Source organism: Myotis lucifugus, unplaced genomic scaffold (assembly GCF_000147115.1).
Source record: "Myotis lucifugus unplaced genomic scaffold, Myoluc2.0 scaffold_1, whole genome shotgun sequence".
Lineage (NCBI taxonomy): Eukaryota > Metazoa > Chordata > Mammalia > Chiroptera > Vespertilionidae > Myotis > Myotis lucifugus.
In genome coordinates, this window is record NW_005871049.1 from 6840674 (window position 1) to 6864010 (window position 23337).

Consider the following 23337-nt stretch of genomic DNA (forward strand, 5'->3'; position numbering starts at 1 on the left):
AGCTGTGGGAAGGGGGATGACAGCCAGCTGAGCCGGCGGAGTGGTGGCGGGAAAGCTGGCCGGCCTGTGTCTTCAGGTGGGGGGACCCAGCTGGTTGTTTTTTTTTTTTTAAGAAAACCCCCAAAATCTAAACCTAGGTAGGTTATTAGGTCATTAAATAGATGTTTACAATTCCCCTAGACTTCTGGACTGGGAGAACCCGCTCTCCAAAGTGGGGAGGGGGAGGTTTGGAAAGGGTCTGGGGGGAGGGGGGGGGCGTGCAAAACTCAGACTGGCGTCTTCAGAGGCCACACCAAGGCTGACCCGCTGGAGGCTTTCTGAGTGAGGACTCGGTAATCTCCAGAAACGAAGTACCGTCCTCACCCTCTCCGGTCTTTGGAGAAAGGAGACAGTTGTTTGAATATTTAACTGAGTAGCAATGAGGCATGTAGTTAGAAGTACTCCAAAGGCCCTGCAAATTCAGCACTTGTTTCTCTAGAGATAACTTTCTTCCCCCAAAGGGGGAAAGACAAAAATTACATTTTTGCAAGAAAAGAATTAGGCAAAACTTTACATCTATGGGCGGATTACAATTCCCATTATTAAAAATTGATTTTGTCTGGATTTAAACCCTATCATTTTTTTTCAACAGTTAGCATTGGAGGAAATTTCAATGCTAGCAATATAAATGTTACCTTGAACTAGCCAATAGTTTTAGTGCTTTTTAATAGACTGTTTTTATGGATTGAAGTAGTTTCACTGAACAGACATGTCATAGATGTAGCTCAATTTGGCTTTTTCTTTAACAGTTAAATTTTGTGGTCCTGTGCTCATAATGTTATATACACAAAGTAATGTTAGCAGAATGTATTGAGAAATTTAAAAAATTTGTCCAACGGTGTATTTGAAGGTACGTATTTGAAGTCCTGTTATGGGCTTTCTCCATATTCATTATTAAGATAATATGATGGTCCCTGCCTCTAAAGCAGCGGTTCTCAACCTGTGGGTCGCGACCCCTTTGGGGGTCGAACGACCCTTTCACAGGGGTCGCCTAAGACCATCAGAAAACACATATATAATTACATATTGTTTTTGTGATTAATCACTATGCTTTAATTATGTTCAATTTGTAACAATGAAATTGGGGATCACCACAACATGAGGAACTATATTAAAGGGTCACGGCATTAGGAAGGTTGAGAACCACTGCTCTAAAGATTAATTATGTTAATTATGGAGGTATGTCTAATGACCAGACAAAAGTTTAATTTAGCTTTGAGTTAGTGAAGATTGACCTTGATTTGGCTTTTAGCAGCCATTAAATTAACATTAAAACTTGTTGAAAGGAGAAATTGAGTGTGCAAGCTCCAACTTTTTCAAAGGTCAGTGTATGACTTTTTCTTCGTGAACTTCTCGCTGACTCCTCAAGGGTTTGCTTGTACCTTCTCTTACATTTGAATCTTGAATACTGTCATATTGTGGTTTAAGTTGGCATCAAACAAGTAGGTATAAACTTGGTTCTACATTTACACTGAAAGTCGATAAGATATATTAGTGTTGGTGAAAGCAAAGAGCAAGCACATCCTGGATACCTCTAATCCTATATAGAAACAATAAGTCAACATTGTTGATGGAGATAGTAAATGTAGGCAACTAGGTCGATAAATACTGAAACTGCTTGGACAGATGGAACTGAACTAACCAGAACCAGGTGTACATCTCTAGAACATTTAACCGTATTTTATGATCTCAAGGGTCAGTCAGACTACCTGTTTCATAGTCTTGTTTTCTATAAGATAACCACTTCAGTTCAGAAAGTACCAATAATACCCACCGGCACAAACTTTGAAATGAATTTATTGCATGAACAGACGTATAAAAACTAGAATAATAGGGTTGATATTTTAAAAATATTGTAATTAAGTGAAGATTATGAGACTGAAAATATCCCTTATGCTCATGTAATTGAGTAAAATATTAAAAATTTCAGAAAAAAGCAAGTTTATAATCAATTCATGATCAATATATTGTACATATAACTTTTAAAAATGAAACTGTGAAAGGTGAAATTTAGTCCAGCTTTTTACCCCTTCTATTTTTAAAAAATTTATTTTTACTGTTGTATTACAGATGTCTTCTTTTCTATATTTATTCTGTAATTTATATGGAACAATACAGAACTATTCCATTATTGCAGAAAGAGGTCAAGATATAAAGCTATTTGAAAATCTACCTTTTCTATGTTACCAAAGACAGCAGCTGTTATTTTCTATTAAGAAAACACCCATGCCAACAATTGCTAGTCAAAGAACATTTTAGGACTTTTACTTTTCACTGTTGTTTAAATATAAATATAAATATATATAAATATATATAATATACTAATATGTAGATATATACAAATTTAAGATATATACAAATTTAATTCTTACAAAAACCTTTTAAGGTATGTGCTATTTTAAAATTATTTTATAACTTTCTGATTATAACAACTAGAAAGTGTCTGAATTGGGATTTGAATCCAGGCACTCTGGTTCCATTGTCACCATTGTTGACCACTATGTAGATGTAATTTACAGCTAGGGTAATACTATTTATAGCTGGTATAATATAATTTCCAGGTTTGGCTTATATAGCCAATTAGCATTTAGTTGCATTTAGTGAATTATCATTGTACATGTTCTATTTTAATCTTAATTCTTTGCAGTTGATTTTAAAGTTGTTGCACAGGATTTATATTGTGGGGTTACTCTTCCCTCTAGAAAACCGTTCACACTTCAAGAGTCTTCAGATGTTCACTGATGGTCCTTCAACATTTTTCTTTCCTAGAAAAATCAGGTGTCTGCTTCGGTCCTCCACGCTCCACCCCTAGAATGTGTAGGCAGCTGGGCGGAGCCTAAGCTGAGTCCTCTCCATTGAAGTCAGCTGGATGTAGCAAGCCTGGTGGAGGAAGAGCTTCCTGGTCTGTGTTCTCTTATGTTTTTTTTGTTGTTGTTGTTGTTGTTTTCTTTTTCATTCTCATTCCTTGCACCTTCCCCCATTCTTGTCGTTAGCTTTTTCTCTGGTTACTTACTCAGCTGCCTCTTCCTGCTGGCATAGTTTACTCCCTCTCCGGCCTGACTTCCTCATTTCTCCTTTTCTCTTTAAACTGGAGGGGAAGGGCTGTGTGTGTATGTGGAGAATGGAAACGGAAAAGAAATAAGTTTTGTAGAAAACTAAGGAAAATTTTGTGAAATTGTCCTTGCAACGTTCTGTTGAGAAACACCTTTTCCATAATTCTCTTCTTTTAACCTTCCTGGAATTTCCCCCCTCTCCTAAGCTTTTAATACTCTGAACTTCTTTCTCCTCTTTCTCCCTTCACGTCCTTTTAAATGGCTTTGCATATAGGGAAAGCATGAAAATAATTTAAAATTAATTTTGACCTTTTTTGATGAAAGAGTAATTTGAAGAATAGCAGTTAAAATGTGGGGAAAAAACAGGATTAATAGTAAACATTCTTTTAAGAAAGTTTAAGAGCCAACATTAAAATTACATAGCAAGGTGGTGATCACCTTGAATGAATATATTCTTTAAGTAATGTTCCTAATATCCATTCTGACTTTTTAGACAGGTTCAGCATACATAATATAAAGGAGAAAAGAGGTAGTTACCATACACTTTAAAGACACCTAGCCTTCGCTCTGACCAGTGTTTCTCAGTGGTTAGAGTGTCTGCCTGTGCATCAAAGGGTTGCAGGTTAGATCCCCAACCCAGGTTGGGGCTCTTGCCACAGACAATGTGTCTCTTTCATCTCTCTCTCTTTCTCTCTCTCTCCCTCTCTCCCTTCTACTCTCTCTAAAGTGCAGTGGAAAAAATATCCTTGGTTGAGGATTAACAAAAAAAAAAAGGAGATAGACCTAGCCTTAAATTAGACTTTAACAAGAGCTTTAAATTATTTATGTATTTTTGAATAGTAATGTGTATCTATCATAGTATAAATTCAAATAGATAAAAAATAAACAAACAATAAAGTGATATTGTTGAAAGTAAGTCTCCCTTCCTCCCCTGTGTTAGGTAGATCCAAAGAGGCAACCACTGCTGCCCTGGCTTGTTTATGCTTCCTGAGATACTGTATGCATTCACAAGCATACCTGCAATTAGTCTTCCTTTTTATTAATTGAATACTTACTTTTTTGCACCTTTCTTTTTTCCACTTATTATATTTTAGATGTATGTATAGAGGTGCCTCACTTTTTAACAGCTATGTAGTATTTCCTTATATGATATAGTATATTTTCTGTACCAGTCCTCTACTGATGGGTATTTAAATTGCTTACAACATTTTGTTATTCTAAACAATGTTTCAGTGAATATTTTTACACTTATGTTACTTTGAATATGTGCAGGTCTAATAACTTCTAGAACTAGAATTTTTGAGTCAAAGGATGTTTGCATTTTTTATTTAGATAACTATTGAGGGGTTGCCCTTGACAAAGGCCGTGCCAGTTATGCCCCAACAGCAGAGTGTGATTGCTTCTCATTGTCCTCATTAGCATGTTATCAAACTTTCCGATCCTTGAAAATCTAAGTGAAAAATAGTAATTTATTTTTTTATTTTGCATTTATTTAAAAACAAACAATTTATTGATTGATTTCAGAGAGAGAGAGTGGAGGGGGAGAGAGAAAGAGAGCAAGACAGAGACACATTGATTTGGTGTTTTTATTTATGCATTCATTGGTTGCTTCTTGTTTGTACCCTGACCGGAGGTTGAACCCTCAACCTTGATGTCTCAGGTCAACACACTACACTCTAACTAACATGCTACACACTAACCAACTTCTATCATTATAAGTGAAGTTGAACATTCCGCATTTTCTTTCTGTGAATTAGCTGTTCATATCTCTACCCATTTTTCTGTTGGGATTTTGGTCTTCTCCTTATTGACTTCTAGGAGCCCTTTAAAGATTAAATAAATTAGCCGTAACCGGTTTGGCTCAGTGGATAGAGCGTTGGCCTGCGGACTGGAAGGTCCCAGGTTTGATTCCGGTCAAGGGCATGTACCTTGGTTGCAGGCACATCCCCAGTAGGAGGTGTGCAGGAGGCGGCTGATCGATGTTTCTCTCTCATCGATGTTTCTGACTCTCTATCCCTCTCCCTTCCTCTCTGTAAAAAATCAATAAAATATATAAAAAAAAAGATTAAATAAATTAGTTATTTGTCTGAAATATGAGTTGTAGATATTTTTCTCCAGACTATGTTTTGATTTTGAAATGGTGAGGGTTTTATTTTTTGGTGGGGATAGGCAGACTTCTGCTTTAAGCCAAATGTATCTATCCATTTTTTTTGTTTGTTTGTTTATATCTTCTGGATTTGGGGTTATATTTTAAAAGGCTTTTTCTACTATTGTCTTTTTTTAAATCCTCCCACTTTTTTCTTTCTTGTTTTTATATGGCTTGATTTTTATGTTTAAATCTTTGATTCATTTGAAACTTTGTTTGGTGTAGGGACCCAACTTTATTTCATTGGTCTGCAAAAGTGAACCAATTGATAATGGACCTGGTTGATTAGCTCAACTCCCCATAGACGTCTTTCTTATACTTTACTTCCCTAGCACCTGGCATGGTGCCTGAAAAACTGTAAGTAGCTAATGAATCTTTGATAAACTAAATTGAAAGGAAATTTCTTGATACATCATCTCAGTTATCTGTCATTTTGGTATGTAGTGTTGAAAGAGAAAATGATACCACTAACACAGTTGATTTCTCCTTCATAAAACCTCAGAGTCATGAAATTTTAGATCCAGAGACTAGAACAATTATTCACTCAACAAATAACTGAGTTCCTGTTACAGGCATTCTATATGGGAAAGCAGAGACACTAAACAAGTAGGTCATGTGGTTTCAGTGCTGTGAGTCAAAATGGGTGCAGGGGCAATAGAGAATGACAGGGAGTCCAGTGCTCCTGGAAGCACACCAACCTGGACTGAAAAAGTGCATTGACTATTTAATTGTCTGGGTACATGTGCAAACAAGAAATTGAAAGGTGGTGGAGGTTAAGCCTCAGGAGACAGTCCTGGGTATCCCCAGGGAGTTGAAGAGATAATCATTTGTCTCTTTCTGGGTCCATGCTATATTTAGATTAGACTGTAAACTAGTTGGCAAGACTGTAATTGTTAGGGTAATTTTACTATCAATATTATGCATGGTTGGACTGACATGAGTGTTCTTTAAGCAGATTAACAAATTTGTTGTTCAGATAAGAAAATAAAGTAATTTTATGCAATTAAAGCCAAAACTATATTCTACCCTTGGTCATGTCAACCATGACTCTCCTCCCTGATCGTGGAAGTCTAGTCAATATTTCTGGCAGTAATTTTCAAACAATGCTCAAAAAACAACAACAAAAAACTTAGGGGAAAAGGCATAAGGAACTGGTAGAAAGACTTGAGGTACCACTGTCTTATACTCTTTGCTTTTATCTTTTAATCTCTTATCCTTCGGATAAGATTAGATTTGGAAATAATTTGAAATCTGACCGCCATGTGTGCATGCAAGTGACAGGCCACTTTTAGGAGCTCATCACTGAATATGGCTTAATTCCAATTAGAGATAGAGATGATTGTCTGAAAAAGCTGGAAGTTGAAAATTTTCTAGTGGAAACCCATTGAATAGAATTGGGGACCCTTTAATGTGTGCAGCATTTTGTGGATATGATGCTTGTATGGAGAATGAGTAAATCTACTAACATTTCTTAGTTGCTGAGCTATGTTTTGCCAGGATTGTCAAATTCCAAGTTAGGAAAATAGCATGTTCCCTCAGTATATTGCCACCAGAATCAGCTTTAATGAGCATTTCTAATATCTTGATTTATTCTTATTTCTTCCTATATGTAATAAGAAGATACTTACCAAAATTTGGGGTAGAGGATATAGATTTATTTTTGAAGAAGGTATCTAGATATTTTAACTAAAGAAAATTTATTATTAATGTTTTATTCCATGCAAGTCAGGACTAAAGTCCACATAAATCAGGATCAATTTATATTTATAGTCTTATCACTCACTGAGCTTATTTCAATATAAATTGTTAAACTTATCCTTTTCTAATATGCTTTTACTTGCAAATGGGTTGTAATACCAGAACTACTTTTTAATTTTAGAGTTTATCTCCCATTGACTCCCTCCAACCTCTCCCCCCCACCCCCCACCCCCCACCCTTGCCCCAGGTCTTCAGCACCCTATTGTATGTGTTCATGGGTTATGCATATATGCATACAAAGTCATTGGTTGACTACCTCCCCCCCTCACCTTTCCCCCCACCTTCCCTCGGAGATTCCACACTCTGTTCCATGCTTCCAGTGTTTATTGCTTTTAGAGAGAGAGGAAGGGAGAGAGGGGGAGAGATAGAGATAGAGATAGAGACAGAGGACACTGATGTGAAAGAAGCATCTATTGGTTGCCACCATATGCACCTGACCGGGTGTAGAAACTGCAACCTAGGTATGTGCCCTGACTGGAAATGGAACCTGCAACCTTTTGGTGTATGGGATGATGCTCCAACAACTGAGCCTGGCCAGGGCACTACATACTTTAGAAAAAGGTTTTCAGAGATGTTGGATTCCTTATGTGACACAGAGCTTATATATTTGGATCTTCCAATGCTTGACACATAGCTAGTACTCCATACACATTCAATGAAATAAATGTATTGAAAATTTAGTACTTTACTACTTGCAATAAAAATAACATATGAAACAAGGAAATGCCTTCAAAGATTTCAGGTATATAAATTTCAGTGTGAAAATATCATCATTTACTAATCAAGATTCTCCTCTGAACATGGCATATGAATCTAGTATAATTTGGAGAATTCACTACCCCTAAAATAAGGTTTTCATCTCCCTCCAGATTCCTAAAATGACTCCATCTGGGTAAACATGGCTGGCATTGTTTCAATTTCTTGATTTGCCTGCTATGTGACCTTCAACAAGTCAGTTCCTTCTTTTGTACTGAGGATAATAATAGTTCATCTGCTAGTTTCTAGTGAAATTAAATCAGATGTTTATAAAATGCCCAATTTGTAGTTTTCAACAATATGTAATTTTATTAATATAATAATGTGTCCTTCCATTTAATCTTTGGAAAAACAGTATAAAATGCAAATACTGCTTGTGTCACTTTTTGATATTTCAAGTGTTAAATGACCAAATTGCTTGATTAATCTCTTTTCACCCTTAGAAAAATGGAAAAAGAATCTTTCAGCATTTAAACTTTGAAATAGACTAAGAAGCCCAGCTATTAGCAGGCTCAGAGGTTGAGAGTTGACCCAGGAACCAAGAGGTCACAGGTTCAATTCCCCGTCAGGGCACATGCCCACATTGCGGGCTTATCCCCATAGGGGACGTGCAGGAAGCAGCCAGTCAATGATGTTTCTCTCTCGTCGATGTTTCTATCTCTCTATCCCTCCCTTCTTCTCTCTCTCTAAAATCAATAAAAACACATTTAAATTTTTTTGAAATAGATTAAGAAAATCTATACCCTGAGAACAAGGAAGACAATATTAAAGTTTACTAACCTTCAAATAGTTGGAGTCCCCTTCCCCCCCCAAAGAAAAACAGGGTTTTAACCAAAAGAATAGGTACTAACAGAAATGCTTCTGCTGAATGATAGAATATTTTATTCAAATTGAGTTTTATTTTAAAGATCTTGGTTCTCAAGGGACCCAATAGTTTAGACACCTGCACATTTTACAGTAAATGACAAAGAATGGCATAAAAACTCATAATGCTTATAGTTGTTAAGTACATGAACAGTTTCTGCAGTGGGCTTAATTACAGTTGTAAAAAGAAACAATTTTGGGTCTAGACTTAAAGTCTCAAAGCTTTTTGGGTCCAACTACCTAGTTTACGGTAAAACTCAGTGTCCATTATTTTGCCATAGCACAAATGGCCTTTGGACTCTCAGAACCCTCTTCTCATCACGCTGCTGTCGTCCTGCTGGCTTATTGGAAATTTTCACTTCATTTCTGACTAAAGGAAACATTTCTATATTGTTAAAGAGTTTGTTTTAATATGTCTTTTTTTTCCTTTAGTGTCTAAAGATGGATTTTAAAATTGAACACACTTGGGATGGTTCTCCAGTGACGCATGAACCAGTGTTTGTCAGGCTGAACCCAGGTGATGGAGGAGTGATGTTGAAAGTTAGTGCTCCATTTTTCAATGATCCTCCAGCCCCGCTTGGAGAACCAGGAAAGCCTTTCAAGGGACTGTGGGATTATGAAGGTAAGTGGAAGTACGGTGTTTTATTGCAGACATAAATCTTTTTATAATAACCTCTCACAGAGCTATTATTTTATCTTGCTGTAAGGAAGTGAGTGCTTCTGAGCAACTGACATATGCAGTGTGTGATATTTCCTACCAATCTCTCATTCTGACTTTTTCACCATTACCTATGCGACTTTAACTCTATAACTAGAACAGTGAAAAATGGCAATTACAAATCCAGACTTCCAAATTGCTGCCATATGTCCTTCCTTTACTTCTGTTACCTAGTCTGAGAAGAGTTCAGCATTCTTGTTTTGTCTTCAGATTGCCACTTTAACCTTATAAACCTTCTTTATGGAAGTTTTAGGGTGTTTTACTTATTATAGAAACACTATCAACTTCAATATGAAATGTAGTTTTTATTTTATATGTACTGACAAGTAATCTCACATATCAAACGAAGGTTAAAAGACACCATAAAATTACACTTTCAGGTTTGCTATATGATCCCCGTCTAATGTCTCCTAATTAAGCTACCAAACTTATCTTTGTAAAAAGACTTTATGATGCCATTCCCCAGATCACAAACCATTACTATTCCGGAGATAAAGTTCAAATCCTTCCTTTAAACTTTCTGGGGACTCATGAATGGGGCTATCATATTCAACCAAAACCTCTTGATTTCTAAAAGGCTACTATCCATGCACATTCTCACCCATGTACCTTTTCTCATTCTATTCCTCCTGCGTCTAATGCACTTAGTCTAAATCAAGTTCCATTTATTCAAAGAAACCTTTTTTTTTTAATTGATTTTAGAGAGGGTTGGGGAAAGAGAGAAAGAGAAACAGCCATGTGAGAGAGACACAGTGTTCAGTTGCCTCTAGAATGCGCCCTGACCGGGGTTTGAACCCACAACCTAGGTATGTGCCCTGACTGGAAATTGAACCCGTGACCAGGTATGTGCCCTGTCCTGGGATTGAACCCATGTCCTTCCAGTGCACAGGACAGCACTCCAACCAACTGAGCCATATCGTCCAGGGCCAAAGAAACCTTGGATGATTCTTCTAGTCCCTACTAACATCTACTTTATACCATCTGTATGCCATGCATTTTGTCAAGATTAATTTATAAAATGTTAACCATATGTTGTCTATTACTGATACAGAGCTTGTATATATCACTTTCCCATTGGTGTACACACTAGTGTGACTTATCTACTCAACAAGTACCAAACTCAACTTATCCACTTTTCTCATAAACCTGCTCTTTCCCTAATTGCCCAGTCTCAATCAATGGCAGTCAAATACATCAAATCACTGAACATAGAAATGTGAATTTTTTCGAAGATATTCCCTCACTCTCTATGTTTGGATTTATCTACTAAGTCATACCAATTTTCCCTCCTAAATGTTTCTCTATTTCAGTACCCCTTCTTCATTCCCATCATCTCTTTATCATCTTTTACCTCAAATAGGACAGAGACTTCTAAATCGTCTTTGCCCTTAAGTTTATCCTTCTCTATTGAAAGCCAGAGTGATCTATCAATAGGGGAATAAGGGGACCTCTGTAATACTTTCAACAATAAAGATACATTTAAAAAGAAAAATTTAAAGTCATCATTCAGCTACTTAAAAACCTTCTCAGGCTTCTGCTCCTCCCCAGATAAGTTCTTCTTAATATGATTTCTATATAAGAATTTTCATGACCTGGCCCCTTATTCTCTTTGCAGCATTGAAAGGTTTACTTATTTGCTGATTTGGTTATTGCTCTGTAGCCTACTTGTCAAATATCATGGATATGTTTTCATATCAAAAAATATTTAACTGTCTTTGATTTTAATGGTTACATACATAGAATACATAAATTCCATAATTATATGGTAGCTTTCCTATATAATAGAAGATTTATTTATATAATAGGCAATGATCCTATATAATAGGAGATAACCATTTAGGTAATATCTAATTTTTGAGCAATACTTTGATGAATAGCATTATATTTACTTATTTTTCTAGTTGTCTGATTATTTCCTTAAGATAGATTATCAGAAAAAGATAATTGGCCTAAAGTCTATATGATAATGTTGATTTCTTTACAACCTCACCAGCACTAGGCTTTACTCATCTTTTTAATTTATGGCAATCTGATATGGAAAAATTTGATGGTAATTTATTTCTTAGCAATGTCTATTTATTTTCTTTGTCCCTTCCCTACTGAGGATACAGCTATAATTAAAAATAATGAGTTAATTTATTTTATACTCTAAAGGAATAAATAAATAATTTTTGTTGAAGCATAATTAAATTCTCAATATTTTATATCTCTGTTTTCAAAAGTTGTAGAAGCATTTTTCTTGAATGACATAACTGAACAGTACTTAGAAGTTGAACTTTGCCCGTAAGTATAAAATTTTTTTTTCTAACTCATTACTATATTACTTGAACACATTGTTTTCTAGGTATAAATCATGTGGTCATAGTAAACATTTACTAATTTCAATAAACTAGGGCAAATGCCAATCTGAACTATGTATAATTTCTTATTTTCAAATAACTGTATAATTTAAAATGTATGTTTAAAACAGGTTTGGCAAAAATAGGTTTAAAGTTGTGAGTATGCAAAACAGAGTTTATTTTTATATTATTATTTATTAATTATTGTATTATTTCCCATACAAACAATTGTAAGCCTACTTTTGTCACACTCTGTATATATTACAGATATTTGAAAATAGTACGTTGATGTTATTTTAATTTTACTATGTAGTTGGTCTTTTTAATAAATTTGAAAATAATTTTTTTTGCAAATGAATATTATTATAAAACAGAAACTCATTATTTATTCTATAAATTGGCATTATGTCCTAGCTACTCAGAAATAGAGACATATAGATATAATAAATTAAACTAATTTATGAAAATGTTTCTTTTAGGAAATTTTTTAAATAACTACATTACACTTTCATTTTATGTATTTGTTAATAATGTATTCACGTGTTTCTTCACTTAGTCCTCATTTTTTTAAATTTAAATTCTTTATTGTTTAAAGTATTAAATGAGTCTCCTTTTTCCCCCATTGACCTCTCCCCGGCCACCCCCATCCCCCAGCACAAGCCCTCACCCCCCTACTGTCTGTGTCCATTGGTTATGCTCATGTGCATGTGTACAAGTCCTTTGGTTGATTTCTTGCCCCCTCACCCCCCGCCTTCCCTCATAGGCTGTACAGTAGTCCTCATTTAGTTATTGAGTGTGTACTATGTCACTTTGTGTTCAGTGCCAGGGATAAATCACACATGGTTTTTGCTAGACTTATTTAAAGTGTTAACCTTGGACTCTCTTTGTTCAAATTTAACCATTCCTTTGGTAACCTTCTTTACCTAGTTGACAATATTTGTCCTGTAGATATGAAAAAATGAATTTATGCCCACCTCTCATCTATATTATAACAAATTTTAAGTTAGTAAAATATTGAGTAATGAATATTTTTTTTGTATTGTGATTATCCTTTTAAATGGCATTTAAATGTCTTTCAGTATCTAGTATCCATTAGCCTTTGTCCCTTTGTAGGCTGGGCAGAAGTTCCAATCAATTTAAACAAAATTTTAGATATCATTTTCTTTTCCCTTAATTTGATTTTTTTGCTAACTCTAATGTGGAAAATGTAGCTGTTTCCAATTATATTTTTCAGAGGAATAACCTAGTATCTTTGTATGTTACCTTTCAACTAACATGCCAAAATATTTTATTGAAAAATATGATTGTCATAAACTGTCACATGAGTAAAAAAAATATTCACCCATTGTGTGATTATTTTCACCATACAGGGGAGAAAGCTAAGGCAAATAGATTTATAACTTGTCTACAAGACAGTAAAGAACTTGGATCTACTAGAATTCTAAAGTTTCATTCTTGGTTTTACTTTTATTAGATAAAAATACCAGTTTATTTTCATAAAGAGATTACTTAGCACTGGATGAATAGGATAATTAGATTCTCTTTTGTTAAGATATTACATAATAACTATTATGTACAAAATTAATAAGTTCTAAAAATTAAAAAAAATCCTTAAAGTAGTTTGGTTTCATATATATCAGGACAGTCAATAATCAAGAATCAAGGTTTTGCTTCAGGCAATCAATTCCTGTAACAATTAGTCTCTAGGAAAACAATGTGAAGAATATTATTGTTTTCATTTACAAGAACTTTTACTTCTCCTAGGATATTATTAAGCTTGCATCATAACAATAAAAATAAGCAGAGGAAAGAATACTTGTCATGTGTTAGAATAGTTTTCGGAAGGAAATCCTCCCTGAAAAGCTTACAATAGACTATCTGGATAGAAGTGTTTAGATATAGTCTTTTCCAGAGACAATAAATTTCTTTCATGTAACTACTCGAAAATCTTTGATTCTTATTGACCCGCTAGTCCCAATTATGCTCTTTTATTAGACTTTCCTTTTGAGGATATGTTGTGTTTCTCTTTGAAAATGTGACATTGGTGTCTGAACTAATGGCAGAAAGCAGGAAAACACAAGAGGCAGACAGATACAGTTTTAGACAACCTATATTTTATATTTTCTTTATTCCTCATGAGCTTCAATACAGTTTTCTTATAGAAATAACCTTTAGTAAAGTTGTTGGATTCACCTGGAAATTGGTGCCAGCTTCTCTTAGGGTACTTTTGTTTTTGAAACTAGTTTTATTATAAACTAGAGGCCGGCCCAATGCACAAAATTCGTGCAAGAATAGGCCTTTCTTCCCCAAGCTACCAGCACCGGCTTCCCTCTGGCACCTGAGACCCGGGCTTCCCTCAAAGCCCCAGCTTCCTCTGGAAGGACTCTGGTCTAATTAGCATATTGCGCTTTTATTATTATAGATGCCAAATACTATAATATCCCCCACCCCTTTGCTGAGTTTTCATCTTCTGACTGAAATCTTTTATATAATTTTATATTTAAATAATATAAAAAGCAATCTGAACATGTGTAGCTTTTTAAAAAAATATATATTTTATTGATTTTCTACAGAGAGGAAGGGAGAGGCATAGAAAGTTAGAAACATCAATGAGAGAGAAACATCAATCAGCTGCCTCCTGCACACCTTCTACTGGGGATGAGCCCACAACCAAGGTACATGCCCTTGCCCAGAATCGAACCTGGGGCCCTTCCATCTGCAGGCTGACGCTCTACCCACTGAGCCAAACCGGTTAGAGCAGTGATGGCGAACCTCTGACACGCGTGTCAGAGGTGACACTCGAACTCATTTTTTTTGGTTGATTTTTCTTTGTTAAATGGCATTTAAATATATAAAATAAATATCAAAAATACAAGTCTTTGTTTTACTATGGTTGCAAATATCAGAAAATTTCTATATGTGACACGGCACCAGAGTTAAGTTAGGGTTTTTCAAAATGCTGACATGCCGAGCTCAAAAGGTTCGCCATCACTGGGTTAGGGCCATGTGTAGCTTTTGACTATAATCATCTGGAAAATGATGGCATTTCTAAGTAACTGAACACACTGGCTCTTCCTATAATTATCCAGTATTCAATTTGCATCGTTTTTTTTAAAAATTGATTTCAGAGATGAAGGGAGAGGGAGAGAGAGATAGAAACATCAGTGATGATAGTCATTGATTAGCTGCCTCCTGCACGCCCCCTACTTGGGACCAAGCCCTCAACCCGACTCTTGACCGGAATCGAACCTGGGACCTTTCAGTCCACAGGCCAACACTGTATCCACTGAGCCAAACTGGCTAGGGCCATCTTTTGATTATTTGGAAATTTAGTTACATACATTGCAGATATAAAGAAGAGTGAAGAAAATAATGTTTGTTTCTTTAATACACTCATGAGGAATTTTAATTTCCACAGCCATGGACAACATTTGGTGCTTTTATTATCTGGAAGAAGAAATGTGTGGAAAGTAAGTAAATAAAAATATGAGACAAAGTTCTTAAGTGTATAAGATCTATGTATGCATTATAATATTTAATATGTATGTTTAACTTATAAATCTGAAATTACCTTTTATATTTCACATATCATTTCTGTAGCAAGAACTTGCTCTATCATTCGAAGTGTCCAGAGGAGAGACAAAATGGGAAGGCAGAGCTTATCTTCCTTGGAGTTATTTTCCACCAAACGTGACAAAATTCAATTCATTTGCAATTCATGGATCTAAAGATAAAAGAATCTATGAAGCTCTTTACCCTGTACCTCAGCATGAACTGCAACCAGGACAAAAACCTGATTTGTAAGTAGAAAATGAATGAAGATATGTTCCAACTGTGAGGGGTTTTTTGGAAATTAATTTTTGGTAGAGCAGTGATAACATTTTTCAGTCAAAGGAGACATGTGTACAAGCACCTAGTAGGGTACTGTGTTCCCTGATGGTTCTTAGTAAATACTTGACAGACTGTGGACCCGCTTAGTCTCTCTCTCTGCTATAAGTACAGCACTTATGTTTCCATGGCAATATGAGAAAAATCTTGCTCGGTGAATATTGCAACAGCTGCTATAGAAGTATTGTTACAAATTCATTTATCATCCCTTTCAGAGCTGACTGGCCAGAGACATTCAGATTGTTGGTGTGAACAAAGGGTTAATAAATTCTTTCCCTTGCTGCTTGAGAATATCACCTTCAATTAACTCTCTAGCTGTCTTCCCTTAGTAACCTTATAAGGATAAAAATGTCAACTAGGTTTTTGGGCAACATAACTTATAACAAAGATGACTCCTAATTGCTAAATTGCATCCAGACAGATAGTTTTATGAATAAATTATAAATACCTCAGCATCACTTTGGATTTCCCTTTAACAGTCCTATTCTCTGTGGAGACCCTAGAAGCTATGCCTGTGGACTTATTACAAGAGATATTGGCCCCTGTGGGCACCAGGCATGTAAGCCCAGGTATCTCCTACACTTGCCCAATTTGAGTCGTATCTCTTTGAAGCTGTCACCTAAGGAGAATATAGCTCCTGTCCCGCCATATGAATGCCTCATGGATTGCAGCAAGCTTTACTCCCTTGGGAAAGCCAGATTCTGTCCTAGGGCAAGCTGGGATTCCTGCTCTCTAGCTCTCTGAGTGTACTCAGTGTGGCCAAGACAGTCTGGCGAGTGTGTGTGTTCAGAAGAGCTAACAGAGACAATTGAGGACCTTTCACAGAGTGATAGGAAAGCATTCTGGAGACCCATGTATGGGAGGATGAGAAGCAGTGGTAAGATTTATTGTAGAAGCAAAATCAAAGGACTGCCCTGGATTCAGCTCTGTCCCGCTGTGAAAGAAGTCCAGCCTTGTCTTCATCAAGTCAAGAGCAAAGGCCAGTGCCCATGAATTCTGTGCCATTGGTTCAGTCAAGTTCAGTCCCTGTCCTCACTGACTCGCTTAGTCTGTGTTCACAGCTGTGCTCTGGCTGGCGCTGTGCCATGGTCACCATCTTGGTCTCTATTGGGCAAGCGCTTACCTCCCCCAGCACCATCTTGGCTTCTACTGGGCATGTGTCCAGCAGAGGAATTTCTCCAGCTGTTTTTCTTCTTCCCCTGGTCATGACCAATAATGGACCTTCCTGTCCTCTTCAGGGATTAGGACCCAATACAGCAGGCCCTTGGGGAGCCTGTGAATGCTCAACCTCCTACTGAAGCAGGCTCAGTGTCGGATTCAGCTTCCTAGTTTATTATACTTAATAATGTCTGATTCCTTTGCGCCCTTCCTTTATTAATATCTAGCTATCTTTGCTAACACTCGTGGACTTTGCACCATGGCGGACTGACTCTCCTGTCATTTTATCCCTGAAAATGCTGTCCTTCCTTTCCCTGTTTGCCTTCTCCTTCCTGTCATGCTCTTTCTTCACTCACTTTGCCTTCATCTCTTCTAGCCTATTCCTTTTTTTCTGCCTGACACACTTTGCGCTCTTTCCTCTTTTCTCCCCAGTCCTGACACTTCCTAACTAGCCTCCCTTCTTTTCTCTTAACCTTCACTGTTGGTTCCTGAACCTCTTCATCTGGGATTGACAGTTGAGACTCAAACTGGTTCAGTCTGGCCAGGTAAGCAGAATGGGCCCAGGATCTAAATGCAAGTGACTCAGGGCTCTTATATCAAGATGGCTTGTTTCTCTGGCTCTTTACCAGCTAATATCTTCTTATATTTTAGCCCCTTAGTGCTATAATATGTTCGACTCCTCAATGTATTTGTTATTGGAGGCTTACCCTAGGTAAAAGTGCGACTATGCCGTTGGCCAGGGCCCAGCCAAGGCAGAGTGATCTGCTGCAGAGCTGAGTTCCACTGCAGCATGTTAGCTAAACCTTTCTCTGCCAATTAAACCACAATAGAAATCTCCATAATAGTTAAAGGACGTTCCCAGGAAGAAAAGAGCTAGGATTAACACTCTTTCAACCTCCTTTGCTTGGGCAAAGGAGTCTATCCTCTTATCTATGGAGCTGAAACTTCTAAAATAGTAGTTCATATGACTGATATAAAGTATGTCAAAGTTTAAATGTAAAAACATCTGTAAAAATATAATATGATTTGTTTAAGGCTAAATGGAATGAGTCAGGTTTTGAGGATACATTTTAAGTGCTTTGGGATGTGGGTGAATGTTTTCAGAGCTTAATGTTTGAGAGCTAGAGTGAGAAAATTATACATACAGAATATATCTTACCTTTGGTGTTCTTAAAATAGAATGTTGTCCTATCACAGATGTGACAGAATGAATAGCCTTTCAGGTCACCTATTTTTCAAATGCATAATTCATTTCAATTCCCACCTTCTTTTTCTTTGCATTTAGCCACCGTCTGGAATACTTCAAGCCTTTCAGTTTTAACACACTGCTTGGAGAAGAAGGGAAACAACCAGAATCTGACCTGTGGCTAACAGAGAAACCTGATGTATAGGAGTATAGTAGATGACCATATCAATCATTTCTTCTCTATACTTTTTAAGGTAAATCATCCTATATAATAAAAGCGTAGTATGCAAATTGTCCCCTCGACAGGGAGTTGTCTGGGAGGTCAACCAGGGGGCGGGGCCGGCCAGGGGAAGGGAGGGAGGCCCCGGCCGGCAGCCAGCAGCCGCTAGGGACCCTACCAGTCCATAAATTTCGTGCACTGGGCCTCTAGTAATAAATATAATCTCTTTCAAGTATAATGTGAAAACATTTCAACAATAAATATTTTCATAAAGGTCAATGAAAATATAGTATTTCTCTGACAAATTTTGTATAAATTAACAAGAAAATGGAAAGTTTGTAGATTATTATATCTATAAAGTTAAAATTTTTCTTACAGTCATTTAGTCCAGGAGCCACAGTGTCAATGAATTCTGTCATCTGCTTCACATCATCCTTACACTAAATATCCCTGACTCTGTCAATCAAATCATTATTTCTCTTCTCACTTCCCTAAACCTTAGCTAGCCTGAGATAGGAAAATCTTATTTTCACATTTTTGAACTCCATGTACATTAATTCTTTACTCAGAATCTTTTGTCCATTCTTGAACTGGGTAGAAAACAAGGATATATTTCAGTCGAATAGGAAATCCACATCTGTTAAGGCATCATTAAGATACATGTGTTATTTAAAGTAGCTATTTTTCCTGTCTTATGACTATTTTTACTTTGTAGAAGAAATGGAATTCAGATAACAGCTTCTGCTTTTATTTATAAAGAAATGCCATTTTCTGAATGCTAGTAAACAACGTGTTGAATGTACTCATTTTGTAAACATCAAAACATCATGGTCTACAATTTTTAAAATTTCTGTTATAACATATTTCGGAGCTAGAAGCAATCTAGTAAATCATTTATGAACTTCTCTACCTGTTCCTTCTCCAGCATTCTAAACTTAAATAATTAGCAGTTTTGCAGAAGAAACTTTAAAAAGAGAAATCTTTATTGTTGAAAGTATTACATATATCCCCTTCTTCCCCCCATTGACCCCTTCTAATCCAACCCTGCCCCCCACCCCAGGCCTTCACTACACTATTGTCAGTGTCTATGGGTTATGAATATATGCATACAAGTTCTTTGGTTGATCTCTAGAAACTTTATTACTTATGCAGATACCTAGTTCCTACCCACTACATACGTTTTCCTGTTCTTTACTGACAGTACATTAATTTTTAGGGGCTCTACTCAAAAACTACATTTTCCCAGATGCCTTTGCAGATAGAAATGACTCTATAAAACAGTTCACATCAATGAGATATGAGTATATAGTATCCGGTGGGGCTTAAAGAAAAGATGCTTTAAAGATGAAAGACTCAGCTGCCATACACATTTTGTCCTTCGCCCTCCCCTTCCTTTTTCCTGAGTTGCAGAATGAATCCCTGAGGTAACACACTAGCTTCATTGTGTCAGCAAGGAGCCAACCCAGGGATAGGTAGTTGAGTAGAAAGACAAAGGAGCCTGGGTTCTGAACTATGCAGTAGAGTAATATATCTGGACTGTCCAGCTATATAGGAGAGAATAAATGTCTAATTTGTTTTCCCCAAAGTGATTTATTGATTCAATGCAATCCAAGTTTAAAATCCTAGAAGGCTTTTTGGGGATAGAAATTGACAAGATGATTCAAATTTTGTGTGGAAATGCCAAAACAGTTTTGAAACACAATGAAGTTGGAAGACATATACTAACTGAATCAAGACTTGTTACTAATCTTCAATAGTGAAGACAGTATGACCTTGGCATAAATTTAGACAAATATATCAATGGAACAGAATAGAGAAACCAGGAAGAGAACTATGTAGAGTCAGTTGACTTGTGACAAAGGTGCCAATGCATTTAAGAGGGAAAGGATAGTCTTTTCAACAAATGGTGTTGGAATAACTGGGAAAAAAATGAAAAAAAAAATGAACCTTGACCTCTACCATACTCCAAAAGAAAAAAAAATGAACCTAAATGTAACTGGTAAAATAAAAAATTCTGGGAGAAAATCTTCACAATCTGCAGGAAACAAATTTCAAGTAGGACATAAAAAGCACTCACTAAAATAGAAAAAAAACAAATAAATTGGACTTTATCAAAATTAAACGCTTCTCATCAAAAGCCTTCAGTGAGAATGTGAAAAAGCAAGCCAAAATTGGATAAAATATTCAAAATACACGTATCTGCCAGAGGACTCTTACCTAGAATATGTAAAGAACAGTATCAGTAATAAAAAGACAAGCCAGTTAAGGAGCAAAAGAGTTGAACAGACACTTCCCAGAGGAAAGCATACAAAAGGCCAATCAGTATATAGAAAGGCTCTCAACCTCACTTATCAAAGAAATGTGAATTAAAACCACAGGAAGATGCTACTGAATGACTAAAATTACAAAATACGCAATGGCTAACTGGCTAAAAAACAAACAAACAAAAAAAAAACAGCAAAAAACAACAACCCTGAAAATGAGAACATGGAGTAACTGGGTTTTCAACATTGTGGGTAGGAATGTAAATGGTACAACCACTTGGGAACTATTTGGCAATTTCTAGTATAGTTAAATACATTCCTACCCTATGATTGAGCAGTTTCATTCTTAGATATATACTCAAGGAAAATGAATGTTCTTAGCAGCTTTATTCATAACAGCGCCAAACTGTAGACAATCTCAAATTTCCATCCCCAGGAGAATAGATAATCTGATAGAGTCAGACAATGGAATACTACTGGTAAAAAAGAATGGCCTGTTGATGCATGCCAAAACCTAGATGAATCTGAAAAGCATTATGCTGAGAAAAATAAATCAGAGAGAATATACTGTATAATTATTTTTATGTGAAGGCCAATTATACACAAAACTAGGCTATCCTGAATGAGAACCACAGCTGTTCAGCATAAGGGCAAGGGATTCAAATGACCTGGAAAAGGGGCATGAGGGAATTTTCTGGGTTGAAATGTTTTGTGTTTTGATCTGGATGATGGTACCTGCATACAGTTGTCAACATTCCTCAAGCTGTATATATTTTAAGATTTGTGGTTTTACTATATGTAAATTATTCCTTAATAAAATGCTGTTATAAAATAATCTGTAAATGGTGTTCACTTCAAGTTTATGCTGTTCCATTAAATAATCATTAGTGCTGGTTAAATGTGACTTATCAACTGACTTTTTTTCTTTCAGTTATTAAATATCTTCTCTATATGAAAAGAGCTGGTGTAAAAAAATGCTGACTTTTACAAGAAGCACTATAACTACATATCATGGTGACAGTGTTAAGCGTCTTTGATTAAATACAGAAGTTATATTTGCAACTAACTAATTTGATATGGTAACAATCTGCCAGTTTTGGATAGGAAAGGCATATTTTAAATAATCTAGGGTGATTTATTTATGTTACCTGAATAATTTTACAAATGCATATAAAAAACTCTTAGGACAGGGGTGGGCAACCTTTTTGTGAGTGCGTGCCAAAACCAGCAAAATCTCTGACTCAAAATTCTTCTGCGTGCCAACCCTAATTTTTTGAGAACATGTTACGCCTACTTGATATCTCTTAAGGTGTACGTATGTGAAGAACCTTGAAGAAATAATAAAATTCATTCGAGCGACAAAAACACAGTATATGATGATGAAAAATACATTTATTTTTTAATGTATACATGTACACTGATAGTCTGACAGAAAACTTTATGACTTCCTTTGATATTATCAGTGGGACTTTTGCTGCTGCATCACTGATGACAGAGATTTTACATCAGATTTATATTTCATGACCTTCAGAGATATGCACGAGCTACTACTTTCATCCGTCAGGCTACTCCTATTAGGAGACTTAACAAAATTCATCACTGAGAACAAAGATTCACAAGCGTATGTGGATGAAAACATGGAGAGTAACGCTGTTGAAAAGTTTTTTAGACAGAAAAAATTTTCTGAAATGGCATTCCAAGTCCTCAATAGTTTTCGACACTTCTCTCTGGTACTCCTGTCTCTAATCGCTTTTTTTCAATGTTTTCCAAGTCAACTCTAAGGTCAATAAATTTCTGCTTCCAAATTGAGCTACTCTGAAATTCAATCAACTGCATTTCAAAGTCAGCCATGTCTATGATCTTTAAGATAACTTGTTATGTAAAATTATTTATTTAAGATGCACCTACATTGAATTTATCTGAAAAATAAAAAAGTCAATATTAAGAAAAAAAGTGTAAATGGAAGATTATAAGAGAGGGTTTTGCGTGCCAGCAAAAGTTACTGGCGTGCCATGTTTGGCACGTGTGCCAGGGGTTGCCCACCCCTGTCTTAGAACAAAAAATAAGGTAATTTTAGAGTATCTCAATTTTAGAAATGAATCAATCACTGTGAATTATAGGTTCAGATATAAGTCATCTATATATATAAAAACCTAATATGCAAGTAGACTGAACAGTGGAACAACCAAACAACCGGTCGCTGTGACGTGCGCTGACTACCGGGGGCACGCATGGTACATGGCGGGCATTGGCAGCAGGCGGCAGAGCGTGGAATATGGTGGGCATCTGCTGTGGCAGGATGGTGGAGCAGGTGAGCGGGTGCTCCAGACCAAGGCAGGGTGCCGGTTGCTGTCATCAGGGCGATCCTCTGGTGGTTACTGAAAATTCTTTGCTCCTGAGGGGCGATCGGGGCCAGCAGCTGCCTCTCACACCTGCTGCCGGCGATGGCCCTGCTCACACCCACTGCTGGCGCCTGGCGCCGGCCCCGATTGCTCAGCGCCATCAGCAGGTGCAAGCAGGGCCTGCGCCATCAGCACCTGGGAGTTACAGCAGCGTGAGCGGGGCTGCTGGCAGACAGGGGCCAAGTGGGTGCACAGAGGATGGCCTGAGACCCGCTCCTGTGCCCACTGCAGCCTTGCAGCCCACAGTTCATTTCAAGGTGCACGAATTCATGCACTGGGCCCCTGGTAACTTTATAATGTGGAGAAAAAGTAAAGCCCAAATATTCTAGATCACAATCCCAGCCATATAAAATATTGACTTTGATGTTGTGGTTTGTGGGCTTTCTAAAACCTATTATGTATTTTTAAAAATCTGTTTAGATGTGTTTTTTTAAAACACCTCTTTCATCTAGATAATATGTTCCTCTTTCAATATCAAGCAAGCAAAAACACTTTATGAACATTTTCTTTTGAAAAGAACATGCAATTTAACCACATAATTTTTGA

General features: G+C 36.5%; 1 protein-coding gene across 3 annotated transcripts; it reads left to right on the forward strand.

The window, feature by feature from the left end:
- Positions 1–13: 13 nt before the first annotated feature.
- CUNH4orf33 (chromosome unknown C4orf33 homolog) lies at positions 14–21277 on the forward strand. 3 transcript variants are annotated; one of them, XM_023754327.1, is made up of 7 exons: positions 14–76; positions 2809–2941; positions 9049–9238; positions 11557–11617; positions 15092–15143; positions 15274–15473; positions 18005–21277. In XM_023754327.1, exons 3-7 carry the CDS (start codon positions 9058–9060, stop codon positions 18108–18110), a joined length of 600 nt encoding a protein of 199 aa, XP_023610095.1. In that variant the 5' UTR covers positions 14–76; positions 2809–2941; positions 9049–9057; the 3' UTR covers positions 18111–21277. The 3 variants fall into 3 exon arrangements, with proteins under 3 accessions (XP_023610095.1, XP_006081745.1, XP_023610101.1); XM_006081683.3 differs by having other exon boundaries at positions 66–137; XM_023754333.1 differs by lacking the exons at positions 14–76; positions 2809–2941 and adding an exon at positions 5475–5595.
- Positions 21278–23337: the final 2060 nt, after the last annotated feature.